This window comes from Cuculus canorus, chromosome 2 (genome assembly GCF_017976375.1).
Source record: "Cuculus canorus isolate bCucCan1 chromosome 2, bCucCan1.pri, whole genome shotgun sequence".
Taxonomy (NCBI): Eukaryota; Metazoa; Chordata; class Aves; order Cuculiformes; family Cuculidae; genus Cuculus; species Cuculus canorus.
In genome coordinates, this window is record NC_071402.1 from 31,942,317 (window position 1) to 31,960,535 (window position 18,219).

At 36.5% G+C, this 18,219-nt stretch overlaps 2 protein-coding genes across 8 annotated transcripts in view; both read right to left on the reverse strand.

Moving 5' to 3' along the window:
• Positions 1 to 11,212, reverse strand: part of ZC2HC1A (zinc finger C2HC-type containing 1A) — a 57,585-nt gene extending 46,373 nt beyond the window's left edge. Inside the window, exon 1 of one of the 3 annotated variants that reach the window (XR_008448415.1) lies at positions 9,807 to 11,212. Coding sequence is in view for 2 of the 3 variants with exons in the window: in XM_054057821.1 (XP_053913796.1) it covers positions 9,807 to 10,074 (268 nt within the window). In the remaining variant the exon portion in view is untranslated. The remainder of the gene's footprint in view (positions 1 to 9,806) is intronic. The other 2 variants (XM_054057821.1, XM_054057822.1) reach the window with 2 other exon arrangements.
• A 2,229-nt stretch (positions 11,213 to 13,441) lies between these two features.
• Positions 13,442 to 18,219, reverse strand: part of PKIA (cAMP-dependent protein kinase inhibitor alpha) — a 45,301-nt gene continuing 40,523 nt past the window's right edge. For 4 of the 5 annotated variants that reach the window (XM_054057828.1, XM_054057832.1, XM_054057830.1 and 1 more), the window contains exon 3: positions 13,442 to 16,598. In XM_054057828.1, coding sequence (XP_053913803.1) covers positions 16,519 to 16,598 — 80 coding nt within the window. In that variant the 3' untranslated portion in view covers positions 13,442 to 16,518. The remainder of the gene's footprint in view (positions 16,599 to 18,219) is intronic. The other variant, XM_054057833.1, reaches the window with a different exon arrangement.

An 18,219-nucleotide genomic window follows, 5' to 3' on the forward strand; every position in this document is an offset into this window, starting at 1 on the left:
GAGGTTCCCTCTGAACATCTGGAAACAGGTTATCACTGTGAGGGTGACTGAGTGCTGGCACAGGTTGCCTAGAGAATCTATGAAGTCCCCTTCCTTGGGGATATTCAAAAAGCGTCTGGACATGGTCCTGGGCAGCCAGTGCTGAGTGGCCCTGCTTGAGCAGGTGGTCGAACCAGATGACCTCCAGGCGTCCCTACCTCACCTATTCTGTGATTCTATAATTCATTCCAAACATATGAGTTCAGCACAGTTCCTGGTAGTCTGAACATTCTCTTGCACTAGTATTTCCATGTTAGAACTACAGTGTATTATGAATGAGTAGATTTCTCCTAGGTCATTTAGTTTCCCTACATTCAGACCCCAAATATTTTGGACCTGGATTTGAACTACCACTTTAGTTCTTGTCAGTTTTGTGCTTCCCTATAAGTCCTCCATAGAAATCTCAGATGTTATTTTCACCAACTGACGTGTTCAATCATCCATTATCTTTATCAGTCATCTTTTGTGTATTTTAGCCTATAGTTGTGTGTATGCCAGCTCAGTTAATATGGTTGATGCATAAACATCTTGTAATTGCTAACAAAATTATTATTATTTTTGCTACAAACAGAAACAAAAATTTGAAGCAAATGCTGCCACTGACATTCTTTGAGGTAATCATTTTTTTTCTTGCCAGTCACATGCAATTACTGTGTAGCTATTTTTGCATATAACAGATTTCTCAGTTCTAGTAGAAAGGCTGAAGTAGCTATTTTGTATCTGTGGAGATACAGTATTCTACTTGATACAGTAATTTACAGGAGCTCTTCATTGTTCCTATTTGAGTTCAAACAGCTGTACTTGCTAAAAAAATAGCATATGCACACCCTGCAAGGCAAGTTTTCCCTTTTTTTTTGTTTGCTTAAGAAAACTTATTTCTTTCTAGATGCCATCACAATGTGTGTGTTTGCAGCTCTGAAACTCCATCTGTTTTCAGTTTGAGGAAACGTCATTTTAATAGAAAACATTGTTTAGCTATGCAGCATCCCCATTACTCCTACAGATCATTAAAATACTACAAAACCAGCAAAAGGCTGAATTTGTATGCTGTTATGGTACAGATGATTGATGTCCTTATCCTTCTATCAATAATTCTTTGAGGAGTGATGTTGACAGAAAGAAGACTTTCTGCAGGTGTAGGATACCATGCAAGATGATTGTAGGAATTAGCAAGGAAGCTGTCCTGGCTTCATTGTCAGAAAAAAAAAAAAAAGATTCCTCCTTTGCTGGTACTCATTTTAGCTACAGTTCTACAGACCAGTAGAAAGATGGTTTTGTGAATGGAAGGACATTCTTAAAGGTAAGAAAAAACTTCCAGCTCCAGATAGATGCTAAATAATAAAGACTAAGAAGTACTGTCCAACCTTGAAGAAAAACTAGCTGACTCAATATTGGCATGCACTGTCATTGAATATTAAAACAATAAACCAAGCTTATTCTACCTTTTTCCCACAGCAATTCAATAATTCCAGGAATATTAACAATAAGAGAGTGATTCTCCTCCATGCTTGAGAGTTAGAAATATAAATTTTACATGTTTTGGTCATTCAGTTTATGGCTATTCATCTATCTGCTACTGAGAAGAAAAACAGATTGAGAAATCTTTCTTTTTAAGTTAGCTCTTTTTGTAATTGTACAATAGTAGCTTTGCACAAAAGAACCAAACATGTTTATATATGTATTTGCTAGAGGGTATTTTTATTTCACTTTCTAAAGTAGTAAATTTATTTTGCTCTGCCTTTCATTTTGCAAGTAGTGATATTTTTTCCCCTCACTTAGTAATAACTGGAAGAGTGGTATTGGTTTTTAAAATGTGTCAACCTCAGTACTTGACTTTCTGACTAAACAAGGTTACACTCACATAATCAGTTTAGAAAAAATGTGACCCTTTGTTTTTAGTAGATGCTAAAGCTTTTTTATCCTTTCATGTCTTTAGTATGTGCTTCTAAAACCATCAGCCTGAAATGTGACCTCACATTCTTATACTCTCTTACATTATTCTTTCTTCTTATGGTTACTATGCAAACCTCTTCTTCACTTCAAAGAGCATTTTGCTTGAAGGAGTTGTGGAAAAAATGCCCCTATGCTTTATTTGAAGATGAATTCATAAAGTTTTGAAGGTTCAGCTCAGTTAGGAAATTTATAAGTAGGAGTAAAGAGTGAAACACAGTGATGTGGTCAAATGCCATTTCAAAACCGGTAATGCTGTTTACCTAACAACCCTTCTAAAATTCTTAAAACATGAAATGGGACAAACTGAAGTGTAAAAGATGGACAATTAATCTACGATTGTTCAGGAAAACAAAATTCTGACTTGACTACAATTCTTGGAAGATGCTTCAGTCTGGAATGTCTCACTGCTTCACACTTGCCAAGGGGCTCCAAGAGAAAGCCAAAAGCCTGTGTGCTGTTGCAGAGGTCCAGTCCCAGCTGGAGCAGAAAGGGAGCACATTGGGTGGTAAGCAGGACTGGAGATAAAGTCCAGCAATTTTAGAGCCAGAGTTGCTAATGACACAGTTCAAAAAGAAGAGCCAAACTGAGAAAGTCTAAGGAAAGGTATTCACAGAAGCAGTGAATAAGACATATCCTTGCAAAAGAAATCTTACTGTCCTACACTATTCTTAAAGATAAGTGCTGTAAACCAGAAATTGAACTACAAGTATGGTGTACATCAGGTTTTTGCGACCTGTGTGCACACTGTCTGGCTGTCTGCTGTGTGCCCTGGCCTTGTATAATAATTGTTTTAATTTCTAAATGTCCTCTGTCATCTCTCTGATAGCATCCAAGCCACAAAGAATACCTCCAACAGATCTCACACATACTACGTAATTATGCTTAATTGGGCAGTCTATAGTGTTGACAAAGTTACCTTTCTCTTTACATACTTTAAGTGAAGAAAAGGTGTTCCACAGTGTACCAGACATCATATCTTAGATAGGATCCGGTCTGTGGGGTCTAGCAAGCATCAGATGAACCCTCCTAGAATACGGCAATGTACATCTAAATTGGAGAACCCGGGCTTTTGCCCTTCTGCCTCTCGGCTCCACAGGGAAATAAAAATCTTGTGCGTATCATTAGTTTACTGTTCCCACTCACTCACAGTGGTTTCCATTGGAAGGGAACTGCATCTGTTGGCCTGAAAAGCCTCTGTTTTGGACAATGAGAAAGTCAATTGTACTGAAGACAGCCTTTGACCTCAGCAAATATAGTTAATAAGTTCCAAAACCCCACCATGTCTCAGGTAAAGAGGATTTAGCATATGAGACCTTGCCCTTTTCCCCTCCCAGTAAAAAAAGGTGAGGGTGAAGTATAGAGGTGGCCATGATTCATATGTCACCACGGTGCATATGTCCTAGGGATAAGTCTTGGAGGCATGTAGATGATGTCTGCTGCTGATACACACCATTACGTGAAGTTAACTTTTTGCCATGTATTAAATACATGCATGCAGTAGTTTTATTTTTTGCCCTTATATGATGACACTGTTTCTGTTTGGGTGACTGTTTTATGAGAAAGTCTTGCAGAGTCAAGCTACGATGTAAAAAAACCAACTCAGTATTTTATTTTTCATAATAATAACAAGAACAACAACAATAATAATTGTCATCATCATCATACCCCCTCCCCATGACTCCTCAAAGTCTCAAAGCTGAATGGCAAATAAATATAAGGGGAATAAAAATAATCAAGGTTTTGTTTGAAGGGTTAGTTTTTGTTTGTATTTCAAATTTATTGTTTGGTCTTTTGAACTTCCAGAACACTAATGCTGCTCTCAGATGCTGCCATGCAGCTGTAACACTGCAAGCAGTGACAATATTTTATTTGTGTGTTCAAGGAAAGAACTGAGTTCTGAAATATCTTTGCTGGATTTTGCTAAGGATAAGTTTTTAGGATAAAGACATTTTGTATAAAAAGAACTCCAGTATGATGTTTGAACCCCCCCGGTGGACTTGAAGTAGCCATTATGCAGCAAATATGCCCTAGGAATAACTATATCTGTAAACAGATTTAAATTGTGCTGAAACATGAAGCTGATTTACAGCATGGGCTTCATGCAGAAATTATAGGGTACAGATGATTCCTGCTCTCAAAGCCAATAAGTAAATGTAATATTCACTTCAGCACCATTATTCTAGAATTACATCATAGGAACTGAATTTGCCCCACCAGTCTCACATATAGTTAGGGACAATGTATTGTAGAGAGATGGAGTAAAGAGAAAACTCTCACTTGTAATTTCCTTTTTTCAGATGACCTCTCAGTTTCTGTGTCCAACTTCATCAGTTTCTGTAGTCATAGTTACAGATTTATATTATTCTGTCATATGTATTCCTGTTTTTATGCATACCGGATATACCTTTCTGTTAAACAAAACAGGATAAGCTGTGTTATTGTCTTTTCTATTTGTTTGAAGTACATTTTCTTAGTGAAGATAGGTCTTTATTTATAAAAGTCTTGTCAAAATAGTTATTCAGCATACTGTAAAAGCAACTCCCCAGGTCAGCAAAGGACTGACACCAATGATTTTGTAGATTTTTTTTCTTCCTCTGCCTCCAAGTTGTATTCCTTTCATTGTATGTTTCTCTTAATAAAGGATATTTTGGGATTTTTTATGAACTAGCATCACCACACATGAAAAATGTGAGTTGTGTTATAAAGGCAGAAGTCCTAGGATGGGGAAACAGTGGTTAACTCACTGTGTCAAAAGCAGCTGTTTGTCACCAGTCTCTCCCAAAATAAGCCTGGAATATTAATCCCAGAATGAAATCTGCTCCTAGATGCCACTGATTGTTTGGATAGTTATAGTTTAAGGAGGTTTTACTATTTTTGTTGGAGGGGAAATGTTGGGTTACATCTAGATTTCAGATCAGTTGTGGTTTGTGATCTCTCCTATGAGAGCTGAAGAGAGTTAACCAATGTTGGGCTGTAGTCATGAGGAGGATGCAACTACTGTGATTCTCTCTCCTTTGAAGATGCCTTGACTGGGTCTGGGTTATGGGCATAAAATGAGATCTATGGAAGTCATGTGCTTGTACATAAGCCTGTAAAGAACAGCACAAGACAGTGCTAAAGATCTGCTTGTCAAGGATGTAAATCTCTGCCTTTGGGCTTGAGGGTGCTTTTCTCTTCCTTGGCTTGACTGTTCTTATTAAGCATGTAAATCCCTTTGAGTCATTTCCTTTGAAGATGAGCTTATCAGTCCTACTCTTTCTCCTTAAAGAAAACAATCAGCATAGTTTTGGACCCAATGTCAGGTAGTCTAGTGGTTAGGGCATTCACCTGGGAGAAGATAAGGTCTTTAAATTCAATTTACACAGTGGGGAAACTAAAAGGAAAGCCGAGAGTCTCAGCACCAGAGTACTTTCTTGCATAGAAGGTCAATGGTGGAGATTCAAAGCTTCAGACAAAGGGTGGGATATACTCTGAACCTTTGATGTCAAAGATCAATGCTTTAATCTTCAAACTGTTGTGGAAACAGGGACTGTTGCTACACCTTTTGATAAGGTAGTGTCCTAAGGAGACTGGATGTTAGACTAAGACATGTTGTGCTGTCGTGATCATCTGGCCCTTGTCTTCTTTCACATATGGTTGAGATACTTTCTTAAAAGAATAAAATGCCCCAAAGTTTCTGTGATTTTCACATGAAAAGGGGAGGAGATCTCACTTTCAACCACAAAGGGACATAGTATCTAGACCTTGAGCTATATTTAGGTCTGTTGTTTAAGGTTTTGAGTTTTGACTTTAAAAAATCAGCTGGTAAAAGTGATGAATAACATTCTAAAAGAGAAGGAACCCAACTTTTTTGAAGAATGAAGATCTTAGGAGGCAGTTCTGGCCTTGATAATCTCATACTCTGTGGCTGTCATACTCAGAGCCACTAAATGAACTTAGTCGGAAACAATCTCTGCAGGAGAACCCTTCCTTCCAACATTTATTTCAGCTTTCTGGTAAGGATGAGTGAGCTTACGGCTGAAAGATGATGACTGAAAGAAAGAGCTAATCTTTTTCATGTGTGAAGCTTCAAGGTTATATGCTGCACCTTCACTTTATGTACAGTGCATTTGTACCTCTTTGTGATGCAGCCTGACAGACTGGTTCATAGAAATCACAGAATTCAAAGGCCAGGCTGTCAAACTGCAGCATGAAAGCATTTAAGATAAAATTGTTTACTTTTCCTGTAATGTATCTGCAAAAGGCTTTACTGGAATATAAATGCTAACGTGCCATTACATCTCCATAATGTACATTTGATCAGGCATACAGCTTTGAATTAAATAATTCATCTATTTGAACAAGGACAAAGATAATCTCAGCCTGCCTAGACTAGTTTGGTATTATAATGCTCATCAAAACTGTGTTCTGCTTTTCCTGTTGCTGAAACTGAACAAATAATAACTCAATTGTCATGTGATTGTGGTTGGCAAGTCAATCGTTTTTTTTCTGCTTGGGGAAATTATACTGTTGTACTCATCATAGATCATACAGATACGTAAACTGTAACATATATCTATAATATCTGTATAGGTCTATATGATTATATCTGCATACATGTAGTTAGTATATCTTCATATAGCTATAATTAATCCATATGATTAGATGTAGATGTACATATAGATAGAAATAAATATATTTAGGTGTAGATAGAAATAGAAATAGAAATAGAAATATATGTATAAATATAAATACAAAGGTATAGGTATAGGTATAGGTATAGGTATAGGTACAGATATTTTATTGATGAACCACATGGTTCAAGAAACAAATAGTAAGAAAGGGATCCTTTCACTGGTCTGAACTCATCAGCATCTAAATTGGGCAAAAGTTGTGGTTGACTAGGGGAGTTAATAAATTTTCTTAGTTGGTATGACTTCATATTATGAAAAAAAAAAATCATTGGTGTCTTTCTGAAACCCTTCCTAAGTGTTCTCTGGCCTGTAGACAACAGAGCAGGATAACAAAACCTAAATTTTTATTTTGAAGATATTAGCTACAAAGTAGACATGCTTGTCTAAAGTTGCACATTTCCTATGTAAAAGTGTTCAAAAAGCCTTCTCATTTTACTCAAAGAGGCCAGAATTGGCTAGTCTTTAAAGAATTAAAAGTAAATGTCTCCAGCTCCAAAAAGCAATGTATTTAGTTTTCAGAAAGAGGCAAAACAAAGTACAGAGAGAAATGTGAGTATAAGGTACCTCAACAGTAAAAAAAGGAAAACAATTTACTAATATATAAGAAACATATATTAGTAAAAACCAAATAGATTATATACAATAAGATTGAATTCCATTAAATATATTCAGATGCCGGTTACCAGAGTTATTTATATCCTTTCTTTAGAAGTTTTCACGACTGTTTAAATTAGTGTATTTTCAGATACTGTTTTGATTACCATTTCCAAGTTGGGTTTTTTCCCAGCTCAGTACATTATTATATTTTTAATAGTAATATTGCTGTTTATCAACTGCAACCTCATTGTGAATCATCTTGTGTCTAAACCTGCAAAACTTCATTCACCCAGGGAGAAAAATACTATAGCCCCACTTTAAATGTTCACAAGTTAAGTGGTTCCTAAACCATAATGATGACTATAGTGAACCTCGTATATATTTTTGGAATAGCTCTTCCACTTCGGTTAGGAATCCTGGCTATATTATTTGACGAGAAAGGGCAAAATGCACAGAAAACGAAGATGAAAAGGCAAGTTTGTGAGTCTTGATTATCAAGTCTATACATGTGAGGAAATATTCATGCTAGAAACTGAAGGGAATTGTCTGTGTAACTAAGGCAGGTAGTCCCCTGAAATGCTTTTTGTAGGGGGCAATTAAAAAACCTAAACTAGATTGGCCTTCTTAATCGTTCCCTGAAGAAGCTTCTCTCTCTGTTGACTATGCACATAGAAAATTAACTCTATCTAAGCCCGAACTAGCATACTTGGTTAGATGAGGGATAGGAATAATTGGGTTTAAATTGAGGCGATTTATTTAGTGAAACCTCAGGGCAAAAAATACTCCACTAATTCTCCTTGTGATTGAAACCCTCACAAAAAATTTATGAACTGCTTCTACTTCTGGTAGTCAGAGTGTACCTCCACATGAGTTTTATACAAGTTCAAATTTATTGTCTTCAGTGAAGGGAGTTTTATGAGATTGCTCTGTAATCTGTATAAATCAGATCCTCCTTTTTTTAAAAAATGCATTATTTTTGCAGAATGTACTCACCACAGTTTACTTATTATTATATTCACATATATGTGGTGTAAAACTCAAAGTAGTTACTTGTTTCCTTTTTAGCTTGAAATGAACAGCTCAGTTCTTTACATGCACATACATTCAGTACTACTGCAAAAATGAGTATCTGCTGAATAGTCTCACTTGCCCCAAAGAAATAAAAACAGCAGAGAAAAAAATAATCAGTTTTAATACTGGACATAAAAGTAGTAAGTTCTAAATGTTTTCTGACTTCACAGCACATGAATAATAATCACTGAAGTATTTTAAAGAAACAGAATAATGCTTTAGAGAATAGAGCCTGGGTAGTTCATGGGAGACAGCAGGGAGGGACCACAGTTTGTGAGCTCTTAGGAAGATGTTGACTTGCCTTGCAGGTAGCTGACAAGAAAGCAAGTGTCCTACAGGTCAAACACCAATCAAAATATTACATTGGTGCATCTGTGTACAAGCTTTGCATCAACATAATTGATGGTAAAACCACCATGGTAGAAAAAACCCCTTATCTTTGTCTTTTGGAACAGCAGTGCCTTCAGGGCACTACAGGGACAATACAAGGAGCTGACATTAACATCAGATGTTTTATGGTCAAAATTGGTAGAAGAATCCTGAGGAAGCTCTGAAAAATAATAGGTGTTTTAAGACATTGAGGACTGTAATTCAGTCATGTAAAAGACGCATTTATAATATCCAGAGAATTTTATTAACACCTTAATAATTTTTAATTCTTCTATTTAAAATACTAGCCAGTGCCACCAGGAGGTGTCCGTGTGCTATTTATCGCTTATTTTCTGAGGTACTTGCGGTTTTTTTCTGGGGGTTAGGGCTCTGTAACATTACAGGGCAGCAGTTTCTATAGGATCTACGCTATTATACAGCGTTGGTGTTTGCACTTCCAAACAAATGAGCGTGTCGTGTCTGTGTCCAGAGAGAGTTCTTAATTCTTTCCTTGGATGAGGAGAATTACAGATGAAAAAGACCTGTTAAGTCATCCATCTTCTTCCCTTACACCATGCCCTGTTCTCTGAAGTATACTGTATAATGTATTGAGGATATCAGTCTGTTGCCAGGGAAATGAGGACTATAATGAGCTGCTACACAGTCTACATTTTGACTGCATTGCAGGATCAAAGATAAGGCTGTGGAAATGAAGATCTTTTACTGAAACACATAAGTTGTGTCCTATTTGCACTTGTATATAACTTCCAGGATTGGTAAAGGCATGAGTGTGTACTACAAAAAGCTAAATACCACACAGTATTTTTATGCTGCATATTCCCATTTGGTCTGTGATATTTAAATGGAAAATACGCAGTGTATTTTAAGTGTAAATATAAGCATAAAATATGTACATATACATAGTGATCCATAGAACAGTACAAATTACTACAAGACATCCTATCACACTACAGCCTAAAGTAGTGCCATATTTGTTACCACATGGATATACAAAAGCATACATTAGAGCAAACAGTAAATCTGATTTCATTTGAACATCACATAGGAAGAAATAATTAGTTGATGAAATATGTTAAGACTTGCCTGGTGATGTAATGTACAGTTCAGCTGCAGCTCCACGGGGTCTCTTGAAATCATGTTCCAACCAAATAAAATTAAGTGTGTCACAACAGTCACAAGCACCAACTGCAGATGCTCTATGTGAGGGAGGGCAGTGTGCAGGAGTGACACTTTCACTCTGACTACTTCTGCTTTCTCTTGCATCTTGCAACCAATGCATGTTTTGATAAAGTGTATGCCATCCGTGTTGAGGATGCCTGAAAAAATTTCCAGATTCAATGGTATGTTGCATTGGTTATAGCCAAACTTCTTAAAAGATTTTAAAGTTTGTTAAATCTAATTTAATTTAATTTAAAATTTAAAATGTTAAATTTCATTTAATTTCACTGAGGATATGGTTTTCAGGCTACCTGTGTAAAACTGCAAGTTTACCCCCCCGCCACAGTCCAACATCTCTCTCCCTGAATTTACCCATAGTCTTGGTATTTTATGTTCAACTGTAACACCATTCCACCAAAAACATAGTCCAGCCTCTTCCAGGAGTTAGTCATTGGATTCCTATCAGTGGTGGCAGTCGCAGGATGTTTCTGAGTAGTTCCTGACTACAATGACTCACATATGTCCTGTTCTACTGATAAATATTAAAGCAGCAGATAAATATCATCACTGTACATACGTTTTTAACTTTCCCAGTATGTACTCTTACATCAATAGCCAGCTAAATCACTGGACTGAAAAGAACGCGGACAACAGACATAATCTTACAGGCGTGAGTCGACTGAACTAGTAGGAAATAAGTGACACTCCACTGAAAATAGATGATGAAACATTCCTGCATCAACTACATGGCTAATACATTGGCTAGACATTTGCCATTTGAGGTTCCAAGTAGTAACCGAACTCTATTGACAAATGCATAGTTTTGCTGATGTACACATTGCAATGTTGAATTTCTTTGCACAATTACATGTGTTCTTTTTTTAGTTGAAAAATGGGACATACAAATGGAAGCATACTAGTAATGAAGTGGATCTGTCAGCAATGCTACATGTTAAAAAACATAAAAATCTTGTTTTCTCCTTGCTGCCTTGGAAGCCACTATTTATGTATTCATACTTTAAAACTGCTTCTGTGTATGGTTTGCAATATTCACGTTTGATGAACACAAGGAGACTTAATTTACATGCTAATGCAACAAAACAGATGCAGACTAGAACAACTCACCTGCCAGCATCTGCATTATTTCATCCACGGTAGTACTGATTGAATGACAGGTGTCATTAATCCTGATATTGGTTTGCAGAGCTGCTCAAGATATGATCTCTCCACAAATATTTCCCATCCATCTCTCACATGATATGTCACTATTTCCCATAAATTACCGCTGAGTTACTTTTTTCTTTATTTCATCTCTCATCTTTTTATATGTTAAAAACTGATTAATATTTCATGATCAAAAAGGACATCTAAGCATTAACTGATTAATCACTGATACAATAGATTTATTATTTAACAAACACAAAACCCTGTTACCATCTGTCTTTGCTAGTGCAAGAAGGTAGCGTGGAGTTTTTGCAAACATTTTTGTCTCCAATATTTTGGGAGTACTCAAGAGGATCTGCCTTGGTCAAGCCTGTATCGGTCTATCACCTCTTACACTACACACTCATGGATCATCACCAGAGAATTTCTTAAAAGCAAACAGGATGGAAAATGCATACTGATGGCTTACTTGCTAAAAGCTTACTTAAGAACTCATAAGCCAGTCATCACTAGCATTGGTCTTTATTTACAAACACTTGATTTCAGGGTACTGAAGCATCTGTTGCCTGAAAATACTAAGAGATCATTTAGACACACATTATGGGTTGACAGGTCTGTCCTGTCCTCCATCCTAAAATATCAGCAGTTCCAAACCATAATCTAAGAATCAGAGTAAGAGTAGAATATGAAGTGCTGCTTTATTCAGAAGATGGGGATGCTTCTTGTCAGCATGAGTGCACTGTATTTGTCTTTAGATTTACTCTCTGCTTTTAAGATTTGTCCCTATTTTGTTAACTCACAATTAATTAGACACACACAACAATACGATCCGATTCAGTACCCTGTTAGCCTATTTGTGCAGACCACTGTTTGACCATTATTTTCTCTCAGACAGATATTGGCAGTATGTTATATAAATAAAATAGTGGAAATGTACCAAACATCCATATTGAAAATCTCTGTCCTTATTCTCTTGCAGGAAAAATAGGGTCCAGTCAGAGCCTGCAGAGAACAGTAAGAACATTTCTGCTACTACCTTGATTTCTGTCGTTTTTTCCTAGCTGTTAGAAGTTTCTGCTTTTCAGACAGTATCCTGTATTCAGAGATATCTAAGAAATCTCTCGTTCTCTTTTGAAGAATCTGGTGATTCTCATTTGTCTCAAGGATATGTGCCGCAGATTTATGCATGCTTCTGTACCAGAGCACTAAAAGTTAGGTGATATTTTGACTTCAGAACCAAGTTGAACAATTTATCTTCTTTTTAGCTAACATCAACACATACTGACTGTCCATCATATGATGGAGGAAGCCATTCTCTGCATTGGGATTTACCTGCCTTAGTATTAAGAAAAAATATCCTCCTTATATTCTTGGCCTAGCTTCTTGAATTCATACTTCCTTCCTGGCTCTACTGCTTCTTTTGTTCTGCGAACTTTGAAGCAGATCCTCCTCTGTATATTGACCAAAAAGATGAAGAGAAAACAATATTTCCACTACAAGACTTCAGTCACTTAAATATACAGAATATCCAAGACAGCACACTGTATCTTTGGATATTTTACACGAGGGAAGCACAGGACAGAAAATAAACCGCAAGGAAGAGAGGCAGAGGAAAACAAAGAAAGGAATCAGAACAAAAATACAGCAGTTTAACATAGAATACCACTGAGGTACAGCAAACTTGGTCAAACTTTAAGTGACATCACTGTTCTTAGTCTCAAGAATGGCTCTCAGGCTTTCCTTTGCACAAAATCCATTGATGTTTCTGAAACACAAAATATGAACATTAAGCACACCTGGATTTCTTCACTGTTTACCTGAGGAAGGCATTCTTACTGTAGAAGTTCCAGATCAACCACTTTGGTAGTTGCTCTCCTCTGTCTAGGCACCAGATGATTTCATTATCCATTTGCATGAAATGTTACTCCTCAAGACCTGCCACTCACACCAGGATACATCTTCCCACTTTAAAATTATGGAAAAAAACATGGCAAGGGAAATAGCAGGGATGACTGACTTTCTTTCATATTTTTTTACTATCTGTTGTATGGAAGGTCATGGTGAACTTTTGTCTTAAACTGGTAAGTTTGATGAAATAACAGCACATGCGTGCTTGCTGCTATACTTTAATAGAAACTTTTTGAAGCATATGGGCAACGTTAATGGAAATGAGCAGAAGAAATAAAGGGCAATATCTCTATCCAATTCTAGTTCTATATTCTTTGTGTTTCAATTGGATGGAGAAGCTAAACCTTGCAAGTGCACTGCTTGCGAACATTGTCATAGACCTATGGGCAACAAGAACATGAGTACAGACTATTTTCTTAAGTGATAGGGCTGACAGGGTAAAGCGAGCACTTAAAAGGTACAACTAGAGACAGTAAAAACAAAGAACACCACCATCACCACAAAACCCCCACCGAAGCCAAACCTTTAAGGAGTATTCTATTAAGCCGACAGTCTAGACCTAACTTTATTTAATTTATATAGCTTTTGAATAGAACTTTCTTAGATAATCCTGGATTAAACAAACATTTATATATTTTACCTATGATGAGAACAATGAAATATAAAGACGACACAGAACAGAAGGTAGAGCAGCAGGCTTACTTAAAAAGACAACTAGCAAAATGAAAAAAACAATCCTGTTGGTCTGATTCTGCCGTTCACTGTTATATGATGCAATTACACAGAGGTAAAGGTGAGGCTAGAACAGCTCTTTTGCAATTGCTTGGGTAATAACAGTAGTCAAGATACAACACTGTGATTTGGCAGAGACTAACCACATGTTTACATAAAGTGAGGCCTGCTTATAGATGCTACAGAAGTACACCAAATAAAGAGAGAAAGCAGAGTTCCAAGTGATAAAGCAAGCACTCATACACTTCTAGGGGATGAGGAACATAAACAGCCTTTAGTAAAATTAACAGCACTATTTTCCATGACAAAGAGATGTATTTCAAAAACCACCAAAGGCCTCCATAACTGCTTTAAAACCAAAAGAAAATAAAAGGAGAATAGAAGAAACAGGTACAAAATAGAAAGTAAAGGCTGAAATTTTATTTCACAACACAGAAGAATTAGGAAGGAGGAAAGTGTACTGAAATAAAGAAAAGTACAGAAGGAAAATAAGGAAAACCAACACTTTAATATACTGTAATTACTTATTCCACTATTGCCTTTTTATTGATGATGCTTCATGGATTATCAATAAACTAACACTACAAAAAGTTCTAGAATCTTATTTCCTTCTGGTGTTTGTGCTAGATTGACAGGAACTAGTCCATGACAAAGGAGCAACAAGTTCAGCTTGAAGACTTGATGCAAGAGCAAGGGGGAGGAAAATAATTAAAAAAAAATATCAATAATAATGTGCTAACTTTGAAAAGAACACAAAGTGAAACAAATTAATAAATAATTAGTTTAATGGTAACAGTGTTTTCAAAGCAAATGGACTATTACTGTTACCAAGAAGATAGGGCATTTGACAACTAATGAGACAGCAAGGCATTCAGCTTCCAAACAATAAAAGGTGAGAGTTAATATTACACTAATGAGCCACGAGCATAGTGCTGGCTTGTTTTTTATTAACACTAATAAATGAGCTCATAATACTGATCAGAAGTGGGTTTTTTTTTTAATCCACACATCTCACAAAAGAATTTCAGGTGACAAGTACTATGATACATACGGTAGAAACAAACAGCTGTGGCCACGAAGATCTTTTGTTAACTGATGATTAATATATTCAGGAAGCAATCACACTATTCATTAGTAAAAGTTTACAAACATTAAAAAGTGCATAACATTTGAAACCAACAACAACACAAAAATATATATAATATATATACTATATATAAAGAAAGTGACATCACCTCCTGTTAATAAAAGAAAACAAATCTTCTGACTTTGTGATTGGTGCTTCTGAGATTGCCATGGTTTACTAGTCAGTCACTTTCTCTACTCACCTTAGTCACACATAGGTGTGTGGCTGCCCCATTTTGCAGTATTCAACCTCATGTATGGCCTTGTCTATTGGAGCAGGACGAGGGGAAGAAAATCAATCAGCATAGCTATTGCAGAATAACGTATTAATCTGTAGGTATTTTAAGATGGACAAGCTATCCCGGTATTTCAGTAAAGTCTAGTTTGGACTGTTATTTTGGAATAGCTCAAATGGGAAAAATCCAGTCTTCTGGGTGCTAGATGCCAAGTGTCTATCTTCTATGACAACCTTCTACCCAAAAGGCTGCTGTAGCAGTTTCTAGCACTTGGCTGTACCTGGTGCATCAGTAACAAGCCACTGGCTGTGATCACCAGCCTGATCAACTGAGGCAAAGGCAAGGAATAGAAAAAATAGTCCCCCTGGCTGGATCCAGGCCATGATCCACTAGTTGGACTATCCTGCAATGTAAAACTCATTCCACAATATATAATAGGCAGCTACCTATGCCAGTTATTTTCCCATGTGTAAAGATGGCCCGTCTTTACCATTGTGAACCAGGAAAATCTCTAGCACCACGGAATTTATTTGAATTTCAACCCATGTAAGTTTATAAATGTATTCTTATAACTACCATAACAATAAAATACTTAGACTAACATTTTAAAAAAATATCTCAGAGAAAGATTAAGAAATTCAGAGCAAAATTAGAAAAATAGGGAAGAATAACGTAAAAGATTCAATTTGAGTCTCTGATATGCAACTAACTACAGGCAAGTGGCAAAACTGTACCAAGGACACAAAACACGCTGAAGTATTCACATTAACAAATCGTTTTGAAGGCTCCTCTAGTAACAAATTAGGGTGTTGCTGAGTCATTTAGGTTTAGGCATAATCAATTTAGCGGTTGACGTTTTAAATCTATCATGTGCACATCACCACATTATGCAAAAAACCAGCCCTTTCAAAACGCGTGGTAGAAAAATTCACAGTAACAGAAATATTCTTCATAAGCAGTTGAGAAGGGCAGTGTGGAGCATCTAAGTCGTACAATACAAAAACCATTGTAAATAACAGAGCTGTAAAACAGATGCAAAGTTCTAAAAACAGTGCTTTCTTTACAGTTCTTTTAATGGGTGAACACTTTGGCCAGAGAATTTTTAAACTGAGGATCACACAAGCCTTTGCTTAAGATACACAATTAGATCCTCTGATGTTTCAAAGGCCATTTGCTACAAGATTTACCTGTTCTACTTTCTAAGTGTTCCCATCAAGTAGTCATTATGAAGGGATGACACTATCCCAAGACATCAAAACATGTTCAACCATTGCTAATGACAGAGGTAGAGAAAATTCTGTCTTCTGCCACAGCTTGTACCCCCATTTCTAGCATTGTGTTGAGTGGGTTCCAGCAGTGAAGACACATGCACTTTCTTTTCCAACAGCTTGCTCATGGAAACAAATTTGTTCCAGCATGCTCTTGTAGTCTGAAAACATCCAGCAGCTGCTCCAGTCGGTCAAAGTTGGATGTCAGCTTTCTTGCTTTGCTGCCTCCCCTTGGGCCTCCCCAGTTTGTTCACTTGGATTGCGTTGTGCATCTCCTTCTCCTTCTATAACATACAAGAAAAGGACAAATCATTCACCCTAAAAACAAAAGGGTCTTGCTCCCAGGACCCCAACTGTTCATCCACCAGTCTCAAAAACAAAGTAAAAAGAAATTGAAAACAAAATCTTGCACTAAATATGAAATCTTTTAATACTCAGATAGCCATACTTTGCATCTCAAGAGACACCTTCAAAAACAAATTCCTAGCTGCAATCACCACTGTAAGTATAGACCTAAAGTAGCTAGAAATGAAAGAATTTAACAAAAATAGGACATTTTTGACCATTTATTCACTATGACAATATAAGAGAAAAAAACTCCTAACACCAAGCCCAAACAATAAAACAACTTAAATAAAAACAAGTTTCTTAAAGCTGTATTGGTTCTGTGTTTCCATTTTCAAGACCATGCCCCACGGTGTTCAATCCAGCTGTCTCACTGCAAACCAGAGAACAATTTGAGGAACAGAAAAAAATCTTACAGTGGCACAACGAGCAGAGATCTCATAAAGCCTGTCTAAAAAAGGCCAATAAGTGCATAGGCGATGGTCTATTAGTATCTATGTGCCTATATACCTACTGTATTTCACTTAACAATTAAAGACCTAGCAGGTTCACACAGCTGGAAGCTAAGTACAAGTTAAGACTTAAGTCACCAAACACTGGACTAAGTACCTATAGGTACTAGTATGGAATAATGTTAGGTAAGGAATAACGTTAAGGCATAAATTGTCACTTGTATCTTGCCAGGATTCTGAGTCATTTTTATTGAACTGGCTTGACACAGAAGCTAAGAGAATAAAATTCCATGGACTAAGCTGTAATATTGCCTCTTAACTTTAATCTATAGATTAATCTATAGAATAAAGGCAGACTTCTCCATAAAGATATTGTTTCCCCGTTTCAAATCACACTGTACATCTGCAGCTTTATTTCTGTTCAGAGAAAAAAGCATCATAAACACCTTCTCTTTTCTATATAGAAGAAGTGGCCCATTGCTATCAGAAAAAAAGTTCTTTGCATAGTAAAGAACATTGCAAATACCTCAGACACGATAGCTGTGTTTTGTGCATGCACTGCTTAGGTGACAAAATGCCTCAGAGGGTTATTAGCAACTATCACATTCAACTTGATGAAAAGTTGTATGGAAGGCTTATAAGTCTATGAAACAGTGAGGTTTGTTCTGTTCATTATGTGTTGAGCAATAAATAAAAATTTGTTTTGCAAGGCACTTTCCCTGAAAACTTTTTATTTCTCAATTTTATCTCCCACATGACAATGGATTCCATCTAGATGGATCTACATGCAATTATTTCCTAATGAACAGAAATCCCTTTTGCCCAAGTTGTCCAAACAAAGCCTCCTACATTTGTTCTGATACTGTAGAAGTCTAGATAAGTGGAATCTGATTTTTTAATTCCTTTTTTTTTGCCTGCTCTGCACTCCATTTATTCCAACTACTAGGAAGTCTTTAATATCCCTCATAAGATTTGGATAAATCAAGCACACCTGAAAGAATTCTTTTTTTTAAAAAAGAAAAGGAAAGAAAAAGACAAAACTGAAGAGAGAAAAAACTTTGCAAGGTATTTGTTTTTCAAAGAAAAATCATCCTGGACACAAAGCCCA